We start from the raw sequence: 19,222 nt of genomic DNA, 5'->3' as shown, positions 1-19,222 counted from the left end.
CTTTACTGTTACTCACCTCTGCCACCCATGGCGTCTCTGGCTGGAGGGGACTACAGGGCCATTGCTGGTCTCTTTCTGGATCACTCTGGACCGTCCCCTGCTTCTCAATTGAGGGGTCAAGACCAGAAGGGGTCCTAGTCATAATGACCTAGACTCCCTCCTCCATCTCTTACCTGTAGGGAAACTGAAGCTGATGCTGAAAGGGAATCAGTGTCTTGCCCACTGTTGCCAGCTTGTCATGGCAGAGCCAGGGATAGCTCCCAGGATTCACCCTAGACTCAGGGCAGCATTCTGGTGGGAAATGGGGTGGGGTGGGCAACTGAAGAGGGAACTTGAAATACATCAAATCTCAGTTCAACGAGGAAGAGTCCCCTGTAGGACAAAGACACCTTCTGGGCACAGCACCCAGAGTGCCGAAGGTTGTTAAACTGCTGAGGACCTTGCAGATTTCACTTTTCGGTCCTGCTTGTTCAGTACGACCTACTGGAATTGGCTTATTGTAGAAGTTACGGGATAAGACTGCCCTCTGGTGGGCTGGTGAAGCCATTGACCTAGTCGCATTTAGTTCAAAGTTGTTTTCTTATGCTGAGTCGATGTGGAGCAATTACTCCACTGGAAGAAATTCTGATTTTACCCTTTCTCAGTCACCCTGGGCCATAGTGACATCCTTGACCTCTGAGCAGTAGCGGTCATTTGCTCATTTTATAGAAGGTTGGTTTCTGTGTCTTACTTCCCTAACAAGATAACGGCCTCCCAAAGGCTGGGATTGTCATGTGTCTTGTGTCTTATGCTTCCATTTAGCAGGACATAAAATTAGAAGGCTCATTGGGATAAAAAGGAGCCCTTTCCCTCCCAAAAAATAATCTCATCCACTTCTCATTTGTTCCTAAAACATTCTAATCTGAGCTCTCTGATCGATAGTTCCCCAAGTTGTTGAGTCATCAGAATCCCTCAGAACCCTTTAAGAACACACTTTCCTGGGCCTTATTCCAGACCTGCTGGATCAGTCTCTGTGGTCGGAGCCAGGAAATCTGCTTTAAAAACTTCCCAAGTGGTTTTTGATGTGCAGCCAGGTTTGGCAGCCAGCGGCGCTAAATCTCCATTTACAATTACTTCTCATAGCTTTCGCCCCTAACGAGGTCTCCAGAGGTCTTCAGCTTGTGTCGGTTATTAAAATTGACCACTTTGAGATTTCATTCAGAAATACTCACTGCACTTTTCTAACTGCAGCGTGGGCAGAGCCCCAAGAGAGGGACGAAAGGTATTTGCTTTGGTGGCCACTGGCTCTGTGTTCATAGCAGAACACACTGAAACTAATACCTCTCTGCTGACTGGATAGGTTGTTTATTTGTAGTTTGTTTTTGATGTTTGGCCTGGAGAGGGAGAGAGAGTTTATTGAGTACCCAATTACTTATTTTCACTTATTCCAAGTCTTTTGATCCTCAGGATAACCATATGAGGTAGGTGACATTGTCCCCTTTTTTACAGATGGGCAAAGTTGAGGCTTCCAAAGGTCAGGTCATTTGGCTAAAGTCACATAAGTGGATAACTGTCAGACCTTGCTCTTGAATGTAGGTGGGTCTGGTTTCGAGGGCCAGCTTTGGGAAGGTAGAAGACCGAAGTGCCAACTGCTTTTTTTTTTTTTTTAAATTGTGGTAAATATATAGGTAACAAAACATTCCAACTGCTCTGTTTCACTCTGCCAGGCCAAACGAGCAGTACAGCGGGGAGCCACTGCAGTCATCTTCGATGTATCTGAAAACCCAGAAGCTATCGACCAGGTAAACTCCTCAGGCCCCCCCATACTGCACTCTACCCAGGCGAGGTGTCACCCTTGTGTGACACCCATTGTGGGGCCTTTGCACTTGTCTGCTGAAGTTAAATTTCCACATTTGAGCCAAGGGGGCATACTGAGAGGAGTTAAAGCCAGGGTGTGCCTTCAGCCTGCCCAGTCCTTTCTGGAACAAGCACCATCCCCAGTCTGCTCCATGGCCTTGCCCTTCACGCATCTCCGAGGTTATGATGCCTAAAGAATTTGAGGATTTCCAGCTGGGTGTTTAGCGTTCTTTTCCTCCATCCTTTCTTACTCTCTCCTGTTTTTAAAGTTAAGTGTGTCTTCTAACCAGAGCCCTGTCTTCTGCCTCAGCTAAACCAGGGCTCAGAAGACCCGCTCAAGAGACCAGTGGTGTATGTGAAGGGCGCAGATGCCATCAAGCTCATGAACATCGTCAACAAGCAGAAAGTGGCTCGGGCAAGGATTCAGCACCGCCCTCCTCGAGTGAGCCTCAGCGCTGGCCGGCCAGGCCTAGGCCCTTTTCTGCCGCTGCCAGCGCCTTTGTTTCCTTTGGGCTTTGTGATTGCGATTTCTGTCTGGAGCGCCAGTGTACCCCAGGTTCCTGCAAGTTTCAAGCAGCTATAGGGCTGGAGGCTGGGAAGAAATTTCATCCGTATTCCTTTCTAGGGGATTTAAAAAGTACTACCAGAAATAGAGGAGCCCTGGTGGCACAACCGTTAAACGCTTGACTGCTAACTGAAAGGTTGGTGGTTCAAACCCACCCAGCCGCTCCATGGGAGAAAGACCTGGCAATCTGCTCCCGTAAAGATTACAGTCTAGAAAACCCTCTGGGGCAATTCTTTGTCACATGAGGTCACCATGAGTTGGAATGGACTCCAGGGCACCCAACACCAACAACCAGAAATAGATAAGTAGTGCTGGATGTCTCTGGTTTCTTCCCCCTGGGATTCCCTCTGGTGACCTCTCATCCCTCTTTGTCTTCCATCTTGTCTCCCTAGTCTGAAAGGCAAACTGAAGGAGGATTGAAGGGTTAGAATACCCAGGCCTTCAGCTTCCCCATGTCCCTCTTCCACATGGCCTAGCCTAGAGAAAAAGGCCTGTACTCCCTTCTTCCTGGAGGAAAATTATCTCATGGAAATCCCTCAACTTACATCGGGGTCTGGAAAAGTTAGCTTTCAATTGGAATTGAATTTCATGACCTCCACGTGGTTAATGAATACAGTTTCAGCGGTTAATGAATACAGTTTCAGCTTCTTTTGAGTGTGTTGAAGGGACTGTTGGTCAAGAACTTTTGGCTGGCATCTTTTGCCCAAACCTCGGGCTGAAGGATTCTGGGAACCTGGTGCAGGTGCCCCATGTAAGCTTTATTTCCTCCTCACAAAAAACTGGAATACTCACACTGAGAATGATTCTTGCACGTGCACAAAATATCTGGAAACATACAGCATTCAGTTAGTAAATCACTGTTCTTTCGGCTAAATACATGTCCTAAGTGAGGTGACGTGAAGGTTTTAGGAAGCAGTGTGCCATGAGGAAAAGGTAAGACCTAAAACTCAAGGGGGTTTACAGGAGAACTGACTTGTTGGCTTCTTCTTAAAGGAAAAAAGAGTGCTTTGGTAAATATGAGTCATTGTAGTGGAAGCTAGTATTTGTAGAAGCAGCATACAATTTTCTGAGTTGTTGTAAACCATTAATTATATGGCTAGTAATCACTGTTCCCTCAAAACATGGCACTCACTCCTTTGTCCTATAAATGCGATATTTGTGTTTATTTGGAAGGGCCTTTCTTACCGGTTGTAGCGTGTTTTGTGCTCTTCCATAGGGAACCGGCCTTTATGAACAAAATTCGCTTGTCTGTTGGGAGGCCTGGCTGAGACGGCTACAGGCCTCCCCTGGCCACATCGCAGGGTACTACCTGGGCCTAGACAGTATACCATGTGCCTGTTAGCAGAATCCCAGGTGTTCCCAGCAAACCAAGGGGCAGTAGCCGCCCGATCACCCATCCTTCCTACCTAGTGCTTTTGTACCTGATCACTAGGCTGAAGAGAGGCGTGACTAATTGTGTCTGTGTTCTGTTGTAGCAACCCACCGAATACTTCGACATGGGGATTTTCCTGGCTTTCTTTGTCGTGGTCTCCTTGGTTTGCCTGATCCTTCTTGTCAAAATTAAGCTGAAGCAGCGGCGCAGTCAGGTAACATCTCAGCACAGCCTGTGAAGGCTGCTTCCTATGGCCCCGTTGCTGGTGAAAGCGGGACTCCCGTCTGCCTAGTATTTGATGGCTCTGTATTTGAGCCTGACGGCCATGGGTGCTGGGTTCCAGAGCCTGTTCCTAGGGCCTAAAAACAGCCAAGATGGAGAAAAATAAGAGCAGAGCTTTCAGCACCATGCCTCCTGTGCTCTAGAAGGGGTTTTCCTAGAAGCGTTAAGTACCAGGGGTGTTTCCAGCCAGAGAGTTTGTCCAAAGAAATGCCTACCTGTGAATGTGGAGCCCCAGAGCGCTGTTGCTTCAGCATCACCTGGGAGCATGATAGAAATGCAGAGTCTCAGGCCCGGATCAACTGAGTTGGAATCTGCATTTATCAAGCTGCCCAGGTGCTTCTTGAGGAACAGAGCAGCGCCTTTCGTGCTCCAGCGGGCACGTGCTTATGTGCTGGTAGGAAGGAAAGCTTTGGGGATGGGGTGGTGAGCGGATAAGCAGGAAGCTTGAGTCTCAAACGGGTAGCAGTGTGGTGTCTCAGGAGAGAGATGGTGGACGTGGCAGGCAGTCCCAGGAAAGGAGACTCTCTGGGCTCCCACGAGGGTCAAGTGGCCACTAACAGGACAGTGCCTGGCATTGAGAGCAACCCATCTGCCAGGAGCTAAGCACTCATACTCACCTTCCGTGCAGTAGACCCGGGTTTCGTTTCCAGCCAGCACTTTTCAAGCACAGCCACCATCCGTCTGTCGGTGGAGGCTTATGTGTTGCTATGATATTGAGCAGCTTTCAGTGGGGCTTCCAGGCCAAGACAGACGAGGAAGAAAAGCCTGGTGACCTACTTGTGAAAATCAGCCAGTGTGAACCTTATGAATCCCAACACTTTGACCCAGCGACAGCTAATGGCAACAAAGCACTCACACGCATTATCTCATGTATCCTCACAACTTCCTTCAGCGTAAAGAGGAGGAACCCTTGACATACATTTGGTGAATAACTCAGGGTCTTACAGAATTGGGGGGCAGCAGGGCTGGTTGTTGAAGCTGACCTTTGCCAGTGTGCTTGTGGCAGTCTGAATGTTTCATGATTTTTTCAAAAGTCTCTTCTGGCCTGATAGAAATTGGTGTTTGCTGTCCCAGTACACATAGTGCCATGTCCGTGAGGGTGACAACCAGACCCTGATACCGGCCACATTCTGCCTTGCAGAATTCCATGAACAGGCTGGCTGTGCAGGCCCTGGAGAAGATGGAAACCAGAAAGTTCAACTCCAAGAGCAAGGGGCGCCGGGAGGGGAGCTGTGGGGCCGTGGACACGCTCAGCAGCAGCTCCACGTCTGACTGTGCCATCTGCCTAGAAAAGTATATCGACGGAGAGGTAACAGCTGAGGCAGGGCCGTCCTGGGTGGGGGTGAGATGGACAGGTCAGCAAAGGCACCCAGGTCTCTAGGAGGTGCCCAGAGACATTTTAACCAGTATTTCCCACTGGAAGGGGGTTGCCACAATGCAGAGAGAGACTCGCCCAAGGACCCAGCTAGAACAGTAGTGATTTCAGATACCAGAAACCAATTGCAGTCCAGGCAGTTCCCACCCATGGCCACCCTGTGTGTCAGAGGAGAACTGTGCTCCATGGAAGCTGATCAGAAATACATGGTAGGCCCGAGAAACTGTGTGGTCTTGAGAACATTCACACATGTTGACTTTGTTTTAGAATCAATCGTCTGAAAGCTCTGAGACTTGACTATTTTGATATAAACCTCTCCTACAAAGCTTTGTGGAACATTTGGTATTTTTACTTACTAAGAGGCAAGGGGTTTGATATCCCGTTTTTTTTTTTCTGGCGTTTTATTTTGATGTTTTCAAACCTTCAGAAAAGTTACAGGAATCATACAATGAATGATCTGTCGGTCACCCAGAATCACCAGTTGTGTTAGTTGCCACGCTTGCTTAATCTGTTTCTCTCTAGATAGAGGCGAGTGAATTTTTGTGAATTAGTTGCAGGCATTTTGATAGCCCTTTGATGAAAAAGTTCCATCGCTGTATGGACTATTGGATGAAAACTAGCTTTAGAATAATGGAGTAGTCCCTCGGTGGTATAAACAGTTAAGTACTCAGCTACTAACCAAAAGGTTGGCAGTTTGAATGCATCCAGTGTTGCCTTGGAAGAAATGCCTGGTGACCTACTTCTGAAAGGTCACAGTCAGGAAAACCCTATGGAGCACACCTCTACTCTGAAACACATGGGATCACCACGCATCAGAATCGACTCGATGGCAACTGATGTTTTGGATTTGGTTTTAGGATAAGGGAGTCTTGCATGGATGCAGGTTCTAATCCTGGCCCAGGGCAGGTTCTAGCTTTGTGCTTATGAGCAAGTGAGTTCATTCTCTGTGACTGCACTTGTGACATGGGCCTGAGACTGACCTGCACTCCAGGTGATCACAAAGGTTACATGAGAAAACCCGGGGAGACCTCTTGGCCCACTCTCAGGCCTGGCATTAGGAATTTGTTTGAATGTTACTGTGCTACACTGGTCCAGAGAATGAAAACCAAAGTGAAACTAGCCCATTTGGAGGGTATTTGGGCTCAGGAGCTCCAGAGTTGCTTCTGCCTCAGCAAACCATCCCCTCCTCTCCAGATAGGCTGCTTTTGTTAGAAACCACACGTCTCTGGGCTGAGCGTTCAGCGTTCAGTGAAGGGGTGGAACAGGAGAGCTTTGCCCCTTTAACGCCCCACCTCTGTCACTTACGAGGCCTGAGCATCTTCCTTTCTACTCATCCACGTTTAGGGTACCTGGAGGCAGCCGCCATCCCAGAGATGTAGAAGGTCTTAGGATGTAGCTAGTCCTTTCTCCACAGCCCCAGGCCCCCCTTCTCACTAACAGCAGACTTTGGCTTTCTCCTGTGTGGCGGCATCTCTACAGAGGAAGTAATGAGTGCCCTCCTCTAGCTACAGGAAAGGAACTTGCTTCCATATGCTCCCCCTTCCTTAAAATTGAGGGTTGTGCTTGGGGCTGGCTGATGGACAAATTTCTGCTCACTAGAGCCCATCTGTGGGCCTGCCTCCAGGGAACTGAGCTGACCTAGTTGGACGTGGGGAACAGGAAACACCCAAAGACTGGGGAAGGGTGCCCCTGGGCAGTGACAAGCTGACCAGGGCCCCTCAGTCCACTCCAGGCTCCACAGGAGAAAGTACATATGGGGCCAAAGGCAGAGCTGCCCTCTGGCCTGTGCCCTCGTTTCAGGCTGTGTCCTCTCCCTTCCCAGGAGCTGCGGGTTATCCCCTGTACTCACCGGTTCCACAAGAAGTGCGTGGACCCGTGGCTGCTGCAGCACCACACCTGCCCCCACTGTCGGCACAACATCATAGGTAATGGTCGGGTACTGAAGCGTCCGGTCTGCTGAGTGCCTAGCAAGAGTATGACACACACTGTAGGCTCACGAGTGAAGCCACCACTGCGTTGCCATCTAGACTTACAGACATGGAGACCAGACTCTTGGAGGCTGGCCACACAAGCTTTAGGAGAGTTGGGCCTTAAGAATTTCCCTGAGTTGGAGTTTTGGCTTGCACATGAGCCCGCTTCCTGATCTTGGGCACTTGACCTTGCAGGGCCTGAGGCCCATAGTCTTTAGTGGGAGCAGCAGTAATGATGCGTGCCCATCCCTGGCCCCACGAAGCCATTCCCAGGGCCACAGAACGAGGAGTGTGACATGGCAGGCATGTGATGCTGCTTCTGTATCATCATGTTACTAGACGGAGGCACAGCGTCACTGCAGGTAGCTATTTTTTAAGAGGAACAGTGGCCCTCATCTGTATACTGTTGTTGCTCTCTTTGAACTCCCAGGTACAGAGGAGTGGGGAGGTGGGAGATGTGCCCCGACAAGAGTGACCTCTTCTTACGTGGGGAAGCGAGTCAGCCTTAGCCAGCACGATCTGGTGACAGATTAGAACAGGCAGGGTCTTGAGACTGGACACCTTGGCATGTAACCAAGCCTGTTGCTTCAGTCTTTGCCTTTATTTGTCCCTCTGATCCCTGACACCAGTGTGCTTAGCCCTGCTTACTTCATTTCCTCTCCCCAGAACAAAAGGGAAACCCAAGTGCCGTGTGTGTAGAGACCAGCAACCTCTCACGCAGCCGGCAGCAGCAGCGGGTCATCTTGCCAGTCCATTACCCCGGCCGTGTGCACAGGACCAATGCAATCCCAGCCTACCCTACCAGGACGAGCATGGACTCCCACGGGAACCCCGTCACGCTACTGACCATGGAGCGGCACGGGGAACAGGGCCTGTATTCACCACAGACCCCTGCCTACATCCATGGCTACCCGCCCCTCCACCTGGACCACACCCTGGCCACCCACCGCTGTGGCCTGGAGCACCGGGCCTACTCACCAGCCCACCCCTTCCGCAGGCCCAAGTTCAGTGGCCGCAGCTTCTCCAAGGCAGCTTGCTTCTCCCAGTACGAGACCATGTACCAACACTACTACTTCCAGGGCCTCAGCTACCCGGAACAGGAGGTGCAGTCCCCACCCAGCCTGGCTCCCCGGGTCCTGTCCCGTGCCTTCCCACCGAGCGGCAGTGGCAGTCTGCTTTTCCCCACTGTGGTGCACATGGCCCCACCCTCCCACCTGGAGAGCGGCAGCACGTCCAGCTTCAGCTGCTACCACGGCCACCGCTCAGTGTGCAGCGGCTACCTGGCCGACTGCCCGGGCAGTGACAGCAGCAGTAGCAGCAGCAGCAGCTCTGGCCAGTGCCACTGCTCCTCCAGCGACTCCATGGTGGACTGCACTGAGGTCAGCAACCAGGGTGTGTACGGGAGCTGTTCCACGTTCCGCAGCTCCCTTAGCAGCGACTACGACCCCTTCATCTACCGCAGCCGGAGCCCCTGTCGCACCAGCGATGCAGGTGGCTCGGGCCGGGGCCCAGCTGTGCACCTTGAGGGCTCTCCGCTGCCTGAGGAGCTCCTGGCCACGCACAGTCGTGGTGCTGGCCTGGGAGAGCATTGGCCTGGCCCTGCCTCTCCCTCGGGGGACCAGCTGTCCACCTGCAGCCTGGAGATGAACTACAGCAGCAACTCCTCCCTGGAGCACAGGGGGCCCAATAGCTCTACCTCAGAAGGGGGGCTCGAGGCTTCTCCTGGGGCCGTCCTGGACCTCAGGAGGACCTGGCAGGGGGGCCGGGAAGGGCTCACGTGTGCCTGCTGCTGCGAGCCCCCGCCCTCTGCACTGGAGCCCAGCACAGGTGCGGCTGATGGCAGCACCTTGTTCCTGGGTACCCCCCTCTGTGAGGGCTGTGGCCCTCCAGTCGGGGAACCACCACCGGGAGGCCCCCAGGGCCTGCACGGCCTTCACCCAGACCATTTGCCCAGGACAGATGGGGTGAAGTATGAGGGCCTGCCCTGCTGCTTCTATGAAGAGAAGCAGGTGGCCCACGGCAGCGGAGGGGGCGGCAGCTGCTACACAGAGGACTACTCCGTGAGCGTGCAGTACATGCTCGCTGAGGAGCCCCCACCCAGCTGCCACCCAGGGGCCCGGGACCTGAGCCAGCGCATCCCCATCATCCCAGAGGATGTGGACTGTGACTTGGGCCTGCCCGCAGACTGCCAAGGGACCCAGGTCTGCAGCCTCTGGGGTGGGACACCAGGCCTGGATACCCCCCAGCCCCACCAGGGCCTGGGTGTGGCCCAGGAAGGAGAGTGGGCTCTGGGCTGCCCCGTGGGGGTGCTGCTGAGGCCGGGTTACCCTCCAGAGGAGAATGGTGCCTCCAGGGCCAGCTTCCCCAGTGCCCTCCAGGACACTCAGGAGTCTGACACCATGGCCACTGAGGCTGCAGGTGAGAGCAGGTGACAGGTGACAGAGTAGATGTTTCCATGGGGTTCTTCTCTGCGTGGTCATTTCCTAAATGATTCCATTTGTGCCCTTGGCTGTAAGGACTGTCCGTACCTAAGGACTTCCCCATGTGCTCCTCCACCCAGCCCTCCTGAGGCCAGCCCCAGCAGCCATCTGCTTCCATGATCGCCCCTTCAGTGCCTCCCAAGCATCTCAGCCTGCCATGTCCAACAGCACTCTCAGCGCCCTCCTCTCCTTTTCCAAGTCTCTCCACCCAGATGCTCAGGCCAAAAACCCAGGCACCATCCCTGACCCTGCCCTGCCCCTCACACTGACTGCTGCCTCCAAGTCAGGGGTCCTCCATCTGTCTGCAAAGGATGGTGTTGACTTGTTTATTCCCCAGTCCATCATGGACTGATACTTTTTGCAAAATACAATGAAAAGGAATTGCCAGAAAAACAAAACTTAACAACCCAACCCAGTGCCGTCAAGTCGATTCCGACTCATAGCGACCCTATAGGACAGAGTAGAACTGCCCCATAGAGTTTCCGAGGAACGCCTGGCAGATTTGAACTGCCGACCCTTTGGTTAGCAGCCATAGCACTTAACCGCTAAGCCACCAGGGTTACCAACTTAAAGATATGGAAAATACAAGTCCCCTTTTTTTTTTTAATTAGATTCAGCAGACATTGTCAAATTGCTATAATGTTTCTAAACATTTTGTCTCAGGCAGTAATAAGCGTGCATTCTAGCACCTTTGAGTACCACTGGGTTAAGTTCCACCTCCAAAATAGTTCCCAGCTGTATCTACTCCTTTGCCTGCCCTCAGCCCAGCCCATTTCCTCTCCCCAGGACGAATGTGGTATCTTCTCACTGGTCTCCTGTTGGTAGTCTTGTCTTTTTCACTCCATTCTCCATGTGGGAGCCAGAGTAATCTTTTTTGAAACATAAGTTCTATGTCTTTATACTAGAAAATCCTTCCATGACTTACCATTATCTTTAGCATTTTTAAAGCCCAAATCCATACCGGTGTCTGTGTGGTCTAGCCCTTGTCTGCCCTTCCGTCTACCTCTTGTTTCTCTGTGGTAGCCACCTTGGCTTCTGTCCCGTTCCTCCAGCACACCAGTTTGCAGACCTTCTCCCCCTGCTCTCCTTCAGATCTCAGCGGAAGTAACTCCCCACCTCCCTCTGAGGTCACTCCACATCCTGTGTACTTCCTGGGTTATCACAATCTGAAAGTACTTTGTTTCTCTTGTGATGTGTAAATGCTGTATCAGTGTCTTCACTGCTCTTCCCAGTGCCTGACACACTTCGGGCGCTTGGTTAATACTCTTTGGTGTGTTGTTTCTGTCCTACCCAGTGGCTTCCAGAAGGCTCTGTGCATCCAGATGAGGGAGGTCAGCTCTCCGATGGGGCACCTGTGCTGTTAACACAGAATGAGCCCTTCCTAGAAAAGGAGCTCTGCTTCAGCCCTGTATCATATACACAGTGGGGCCAGTGTTGCGAGCTGTCACTCACCGAGAAAAAAAAAAAAAAAAAATACACCGAGAGAGCCTGTAAACGGGCTGCCTGAAGCCCGCCGGTGCCCTGATGCCCATGGGTGTCGGCTCCCTCCCCTGATGACTGTTCTCTCTCTCCCAGGATCAGGATCTTGCCCAGCAGATGCCAGCGGCACAGGAGCCTGAGCTGAGGAGGAACTCCTATCTGGAAATGGGGGACTGTGCAGAGACTCCAAACTCTGATTTCCTTAAAAGAAAAAAAAAAAAAAATTTTTTTTTTAGCTTTGACAAACAAACAAAAGTGGTAATAGAGCCCTCCTTCTCAACCCGAAATGTGAGCCACCTGTGGCAAAACCACCCCCACCCCCATTAACAAACCAACAGACACAAAGTTCTGAGTCCTTTGCCTCTTTTGATAACACGTTACTCTGTTTTGTAAAGTGTGTGTGCTTGGGGTTCCAAGGTGTGTGGGATTGAGTTCTCTGCATTGTTTTTTTTTTTTTTTTAATGTTATATGTAAATGTAAAGTTATTTAAATATATATTTTAAAGAACCCTAACTGCCAACATTCGCTGGAAAAAAAAAAAATCTCACTGCTGCATTAAATGAACCACATCACGTGTAGATACTGTTGTCTCCCCAGAGGGAGCTCAGGCCTTTGAAAAGCTCAGGGCTACACCTGCCTTAGAAAATGAACCAGAAACTTGAAGTAAAGCTAGTTGATATGGGTACAAACTCTGAGGAACAATGCAATGCTGCCTCTTTCTTTCTCGTGGCAAATCCCACTGTACAAAAGTTCAGGACTTCTCAGAAGCCATGTCCCTACAGCCTGCACCTTTAGGCCCTGGGTGGAAACAGCTGGAATGAGAGCAGAAGATCCATAGCCCTGGCTCCCATCCAAGGAACCAGAGTAGTTCTGAGGGCATCCGGGACAGTCCTTGCTACAAGCCTTGGGGTGACGGGTGACTCCATCCACTCTCTTTAGTTTGCCCTCTGGGGCCATCACCCAGAATAAAATGACAGAGTCCCTGGTCATGATCTGGGTCGGGGACCAGGTCATAGTAAGGGCAGCAGGCGCGGGGTCCTCTGTATGAAGTGTCTGACTGACCCCAGGGCCTGAGGGAAGAAGAGCCTAACTTTGGAATCTTTTGCAAAAAATACGTTGGGCTTCCAGCCACTGGCTGCAGAAATGGTTCGATGGGCTGTGTAGGGGCAAACACCCAAGGGGAATGTAGTTTCGTGGCCTTGGTATCTGGAGGGGCGTGGGGGTGCTCTCCACAAACTCTGCCCGCACTGGCACATGCTCAGCATGTAGAGGAGGGGATGCCTAGGTGGGGCAAGCCTGTGTGCGCATATGTCTGCGGGGGCACAGCCAGGACCCTTGGCTGCTGCATCCTGGGGGCACACGCCAGGACCCGCAAGGTCTGCACTGAGCTGAGCTCCGCGTGGATGGTACGTTCCCCATCCTGTTTCCCACGGAAGCACCGCTTCAGGGTGATTCAGCCCTCTGCGTCATGGCTGAAATTCCTCATCTCGCCTGGAAATGTCTACTCTTCTGTCTACGTAATGCACTATTATGTATCAATTCTCCAGGAGACAGAGAGAGAGAAAGAGAGACTATCGGAGAGTTTAGACACAAAGGATGGGTTTTTGTGTATTTTCCCAGCATTTTTTAAAGGGGGAGGGAGAATTTAAAAACCCAACAGGTGTTTTTTTGTTTGGTTTGTTTTGTTTTTGGGGGGGTGGTTTAAAAGACGTTTCCATTTTAAAAGGGAGAGAGAATCTATTTAAAGCTGTTTCAGATCAGGGATTGTTATCCTTTTTTGTCCAATGTATTCTTTATTCTTTAAAAAAGTTTTTAGAAAAAACTGACCACATTAGCCCTTAGGTTCACTAACTCTTCTGGTCACTTCTGTGTATTTATTCACTCAAACAGGGATATGTTGCCATCTGAAAGCGTGTGGCCCATTCAGCCTAAGCTCATTCACAGAATGGGAACGGTGCAGCCTGGTCCTATGGGTGGGGAGACAGGGACCACCCTGGGCTTCCAGGTGACTGTGACATCCCTCTGTAGTCAGGCTCATGTGAAGTCAGCACCTGTGTAGCCAGACCAACTGTATAGGAATCCTTTGTTCCTAAAAACCCCAGCTAGTGATGAGGAATTTACTTAATTCTAACCAGGATCTGATGGTAAGAAATTGCAGCATCCAATAATTGAGCCATTTGCCATATAGAAAGAAGCTTGCTGTGGTTAGACTTGGGCCTCCAGCCTCCATGGCGCAGTCCCCTGGGGGCAGCTCCCTCTGGGCTGTGCCCTGGCACACCTGTTGGCGAGGGTGTGAGAAGCCCTAAGCTGTTGACATGTGATCCAGCCGCCTTTATATCTCGGGCCAGAAGTAGCAGCTGCTGAGGACAACAGCTTGCATTACGTGGTTTTAGGGAAGGGGTATGGCTTTTAACATGAACTGCAAAAAGCAGCCTCTCATGGTTGAGAATTTTTTTGTTTGTGGCTTTGTTTTTTTGTTTTTAATGCCTTTGAGTGAATATTATCTTCCTTGTCTGAAACCATACCCCCGAAGTGGCTTTCTTTAGCCCTGGCGGAAAACCTCTCCTCAATAGCTTTAAGCAATGAAAGATGAGTACAGAATGTGGCTTCAACCAGGCTTATTAAAATAAATGTGCCCAGTTTTTCATTTGACAGGGAAAACTGCAGATGGCAAAAGAAGCACATTTCATTTTTGTTGTTTATAGGGATGGTAGTAACCAGAAAAAATGAAATTTTAATATCTTAAATATCAGCAGTTGTCTTTTAAATTTGTGCCGGCTCATCAGATAGGGAGGCGACCAGAATATAACAGCTAACTCTATTATTGCCTCACCTTTTAAATCAAAATAAATGTCTTCTTCAAAGTTGTAAGACTCCAGTTGAGATGACAATTTTGTGGCAGTTACAGTGAAACCTGTGAGAGATGGAACTAGACAGGACTGCCTTGTTTTTCTGGGTCTTGCAAGTTTTCTCCCTTTGACAGTGTGCGGTCTTACCACTTTTCTATTACTCTTTTATTAGTGGAAAATATTTGCATTTTCTTTCTCTGACAGGTTTCCACCTTACATAGGTTCCAGCTTTCACAGGTTTTACTGTATAGAGCTGTGGAAACTGGAAGCACCACATTTTCCACTGAGAACCCCCACCTCCCAGGCTGAGGTGTGGCTGTTGGACATGGCCTAGCCCTATAGGACAGCCATGGAAACTGAAGAACAATATGGAAATGGGTATTTGGGTGTTCTGACTAACGAGGTACCTCTTTGTAGACACGGCTCCAGTGAGCTGGCTGGAACTCTCCGAGTTCCTTCCCCTTCTCCAAACCCAAGCCATTTTATAATGCTCTGTCTGCTGCCTCACTGCTTGGTCCCTTCCTTACGTGCTGCTAGTCTCTACTCCAAGTTCATGCAGGATGAATGCTTTTAAATTGAGGTCTAAAAAAGAATTACTACTCGAGAGTATTATTTTTAAAACAGAACTGCCTTTTTCTGTTCTTTATATAACTGCTTCCTATTGTGTTGGTCTAACAAGGCACTATTTTAAAATGTTTTTGTTTTTTTTTTTAATTTCTCCCATAGCACTTAAAAGATATTTTGTAAAGACTTTGCTGTAAAGCTTTTGTAATAAAATGGTCTAAGGGCTCTTTCTCCAACATTACCATTTTTTTTTAAAAATGTTTTAAAGGCTAGAAAACAACTTATGTAAATTCTGTATATGTATAGCGGCACATTTCATTTATGGAAATATGTTCTCAGAATATTTATTTACTAATATATTTATCTTAAGCCATGTCTTATGTTGAGTGTGTGACATTGTTGGAATAATCTTTGAAAATGACTAACACGAGGCCCTGTACATACATGATAATTGCACACAGATTTTACATATTTGCCGACCAAAAATGATTTAAAACAAGTTGTAGTCTTCTATGGTTTTGTAACAAATTGTACAAATGACTGTAAAAAAAATACAATTTTATGAAGTATGTGTTATACGTTGTCATTGCTCTTTTTGGTTAAGGTCTACCAGTACTCTACGAAGGAGAGGTTTGTATGGGGGCAAGGCCTGACTTTAATGTCAGCTGGCCCACAGAAGCATGGATAAAATTTTCTCTCAGGTGATTTGGGGTGATGTAAGCTGGTGTCTCAGGAGAGTAGCCACTAGAGAGTAGTGAGAGTTTATCTTTTTGAGGTGGTATTAGGCCTTCTGCTCAACACTGTGAAAAAAAGTGGTAGTGGATGACTCAGAAGAGCCTCGCAGTCCACATTTTTTAAAAAAAGGGAATTGTGTACCCCCCTCAAAAAAAAAAAAATGTGTTGGAATCCTAACCCCTATACCTGTGGTGTCATCCCATTTGGGAATAGGGTTTTCTTTATGTTAATGAGTCCATGTCAGTTGTAGCTAGTGTCCTAAACCTAATCACGTCTGAGTGATAGAGCAGCATAGACACAGAAACAAGCGAGCACAAAAAAGGGGGGAAGATAGATGCCATGTGGAGATCACCAAGGAACTGAGAATGAACACCGGGCTAGAGAAACTGAAAGATCTTACCCCAGAGACGACAGAGAGAGAACATTTTCCTAGAGCCGATGGCTTGAATTTGGACTTAGAGCCTCCTGAACTGTAAGAAAATTAATTTCCGTTCTTTAAAGCCACCCCACTTTTGGTATTTCTGTTACAGCATAGGTTAGACATAAACCATCAGCTTCATCTGCCAGGTCTTTTCCTACTTGGAAGATTTGAGAGGGATTCCTCAAGCCTAACAACAATTGTGAGGATGCTGCAGGACTGGGCGGTGTTCCGTTCTGCTATGATTTGGAACCAACTCGACAACCTCGAACATGTGTAGGAAGAGGGCATTGTCTAAAGCCCCAAGCAACTAGCCCTAGAAACAACATCATGAGAGTGGAGAGGGGCCCTCAGTCTTGAGAAAATCCCTAACCCATTTTTGTTGTTGCCCGGGAAGGGTAGCTACTAACTTGTAAAGCACTCTGAGATCACATGGAAGGTACAAAGTGGTGTTTATTTTTCAGACATCTAGCAGAGAATATCCTAATCTCATGAGCTCCTGTTCCTATTTCTTACTCTTTAACTTGGGCCATTTTTTTTGGCACAGGCTCCTCACTGACATGGGGCTGCTTCCTGCCCAGCAACTGGTCCTTCTGAGCACCTTCAGTGATGGTGGCCTGACTGCACAGGGCTTCCCAGAGCTTCTGTTTAATGGCCTTGCCCAGCTCCAAGCTGTACCTCTTGGGGGTCCCTGAGGGATTCCATAGCATTGGCTCAACCACAGCATGGTACAGAGCTTGGTAACCCTCTGTGGGGAGGCCGTGGATGGTGAGTGTGTCCTCTGACAACTCTCTCTTTCTGACTTCAGGAAGCAATGCCTGGCCCTTCCAGGCTGCTGTCCCACTGTCCCAGGGTAGCGCTTGGGTGGCGGCCACATGTTCAGCATAACTTTCCTCAAGATCTTGGCAGACAGTTACTTTTTTCTCCTTTGAACTTTCTTTACTCTAGCCAGGAAGAAAGAAGAGAAGTCAAAGCTAAAACTCGAGAAGGGTGCTCAGAATAATTATCTAGGATTTGTGTCCCAGAGTCTTGGTTACAGCAACAACCAACGTTTGTCTAACGTGTTCTGTCTTACTGAGTGCCTTCATGTATACCACAGCATGTGTTCCCTGTAACCCTATAAGGTCGGCAAGACAGCTTTAAAGGCAAGGAAATTGAATTTGGTTTGCCCAAGGCCCCACAGCTAAAAGGTTAATAAGCACAGCTGTTGTACCATGCATGATCCAAAGCATTTACTCTGTTCAAGAGCCGTTTGCATGTATTAACTCATTTAATCCTGATAAAGCCCTATGAGGGCAGGGCCATTATCCCCTATTTTATAGATGGCAAAATTAAGGCACAAAAATCAAGAGGTCAAACCCAAGGTCATCTTCAGTTATAACCAGGGCTGAGATTTGAACCTCTCCTGGCCTCCATGGAGTGATGGAGTTGGACTCAGAGCAGACCTCTAGACACCAGTCTTCCACAGGGAAGTTCATAGAATTAACTTTCTTTCCCATCTCTATCCTGTTTTCCCTTCACTCCAAGTTCTTTTTGTCTGTACTTAGGAAAGCCTTTTCACCCTTCTGTAGAAGTAAAACCAAATCTGGTGCTTTCTCCACCGTGTCGTGCCAGGCCACCCTACCCTCCCCATTTGTCTTTAACTTCCAGATTCCCTTCTCTTGGTATAAATCTCAAGCATTTGTCTTTAAGTGCCCCCTCTAGCTTTACCTTTTATTTTCCCCGCCCCACCCCATTTAGTCCACCACTGGCCAGCATCTACCTCACTGATGCTTCCTATGGGCCTCTTAAGCCTAGGCGAGCCCAGCTGCCCCGCTGGCTGCTTGCTCTCGGAACCGATGGAGTTTCTGACCCTGCGCTGTTGAGCGGCTTTCATCGTTGAGTTGTCCTTGGGCTTTAATCGCTTCGAGGGTTTTGCTTTTTCAAACTTGTGCGGTATAGGGCAGCTTTTATCCTCCAATTGTCGCCTAAGTACAAGCTTCACCAGGGATAATGAACTGGCAATTAATGGATCCTTTACAACTTCCCAAGAAGAGGTGGTACCTGGCATGGGGGCGTTGGCATTCTGCCTTGCACACTTTCTGGCCGTCCATATGTTGGTGAGAGCTGGTGAGTCCACATAGCAGTCCTGAAGCCTGGTGTTGAGCAAGATGGACTGTCGGAGCCCATAGGTGGGGATGCTGAAGTCTCGTCTCACATAGATTGGGTGCTAGAATTACAAGGGGGAAAAAAACAGCAGTAAAAAAGACCAGTTCTTAATCACAGACGAGAAAGCCTAGTTTGGAGGCAAAGTATTAACATCTACGTAGCTCTTAGAAATGTTGCTACATGTCCTCTCTCCTCTTCACCAAAGCCTTTTGTACCCAGTAGAGACAAGATAGTAACTTCATAAGGTCACAGTGATAGCCAGGCTTTTGGAGGACAAAGCATACAGGTGAGAAGTGGAGATCAGGGAGCATTGTAAGGAAGGAATCGAAAGCAATCCCTATCTGCTAGAAAGATGATCCCTATCTGCTAGAAAGATGATCCCTATCTGCTAGAAAGATGATCCCTATCTGCTAGAAAGATGATCCCTATCTGCTAGAAAGATGATCCCTATCTGCTAGAAAGATGAGGGAATCGGTGGCAGGAATTAGTTAGAGACAGTGTCACTCTAGGCTCCCATAAGAGTTGTAGTCACTCTTCAATCATGCCGCAACCCAGAAATCACAGCAGAGACAGTCCTGCCAAACCCTGAATACACTTTCTAACCAGACAGCCATGTGCCAAGAAAAGCTGCTAAACAGGGAAATACAGTCTGGGGTCCATAAAGGCAAAAGCACGAGGTAAGTGATACTGGCCTCGAATTCCTGGGACCAGCCAAGAAGGAGAGAAACAATTTGAATAGATAAGAATCACAGACTTAAAGAGACCTACACATTTAAAGAGACCTGACTTTCTAAGAAATGTCATCTATAAAAAATAAAATCACCTTACCATATTTCAGTTGCCTTAAATTTTATTTTAGCTAGCTTAGTAGGGGGAAGAAATATGTATTTTCTTTTTCCTCTTTTTTATTTATTTGTTTCTTTTTTTAATATATATTTCTAGTCACCTGTCTTTCTCTGCCTAGTCATATATGGGCAAATTGCAGTTTGTTTAGATTTTGGCTCACAGGCAGGCAGTTTTGAACCATTACCCCTAGTATTTGTGATGTCACTTTGGTTTGTGATGTAGATGTGGGTGGGTGTTACATCATCAGGTTTTATAGTTAAATTATGTTGGAAGAAGTTCTACTTTGCTTTGCTTATCACCTCA

At 48.7% G+C, this 19,222-nt stretch overlaps 2 protein-coding genes and 1 long non-coding RNA gene across 3 annotated transcripts in view; 1 reads left to right on the top strand and 2 right to left on the bottom strand.

Moving 5' to 3' along the window:
- The window catches only part of ZNRF3 (zinc and ring finger 3), a 177,863-nt gene extending 159,467 nt beyond the window's left edge, over positions 1-18,396 (top strand). The window contains exons 3-9 of the mRNA XM_064272505.1: positions 1,707-1,781; positions 2,147-2,278; positions 3,877-3,987; positions 5,197-5,364; positions 7,253-7,355; positions 8,067-9,818; positions 11,456-18,396. Of these exons, the coding sequence (XP_064128575.1) occupies positions 1,707-1,781; positions 2,147-2,278; positions 3,877-3,987; positions 5,197-5,364; positions 7,253-7,355; positions 8,067-9,818; positions 11,456-11,499 (2,385 nt within the window). The 3' untranslated portion in view covers positions 11,500-18,396. The remainder of the gene's footprint in view (positions 1-1,706; positions 1,782-2,146; positions 2,279-3,876; positions 3,988-5,196; positions 5,365-7,252; positions 7,356-8,066; positions 9,819-11,455) is intronic.
- LOC111753107 (uncharacterized) lies at positions 3,938-11,348 on the bottom strand. The gene is made up of 3 exons (XR_002787962.2): positions 10,806-11,348; positions 7,280-7,394; positions 3,938-5,226 (listed from the first exon to the last, which is right to left on the bottom strand). It is a non-coding gene; the product is annotated as an uncharacterized LOC111753107 (long non-coding RNA).
- On the bottom strand, positions 16,154-17,975 carry C19H22orf31 (chromosome 19 C22orf31 homolog). Its single transcript, XM_023559328.2, has 2 exons — positions 17,688-17,975; positions 16,154-16,869 (listed from the first exon to the last, which is right to left on the bottom strand). The coding sequence occupies exons 1-2, from the start codon at positions 17,973-17,975 to the stop codon at positions 16,438-16,440; spliced, it is 720 nt and encodes a 239-aa protein (XP_023415096.2). The 3' UTR covers positions 16,154-16,437.
- Positions 18,397-19,222: the final 826 nt, after the last annotated feature.

This window comes from Loxodonta africana, chromosome 19 (assembly GCF_030014295.1).
Source record: "Loxodonta africana isolate mLoxAfr1 chromosome 19, mLoxAfr1.hap2, whole genome shotgun sequence".
Taxonomy (NCBI): Eukaryota; Metazoa; Chordata; class Mammalia; order Proboscidea; family Elephantidae; genus Loxodonta; species Loxodonta africana.
Note: the sequence above shows the minus strand (reverse complement) of the source record. Positions and strands in the feature narration are given on the sequence as shown.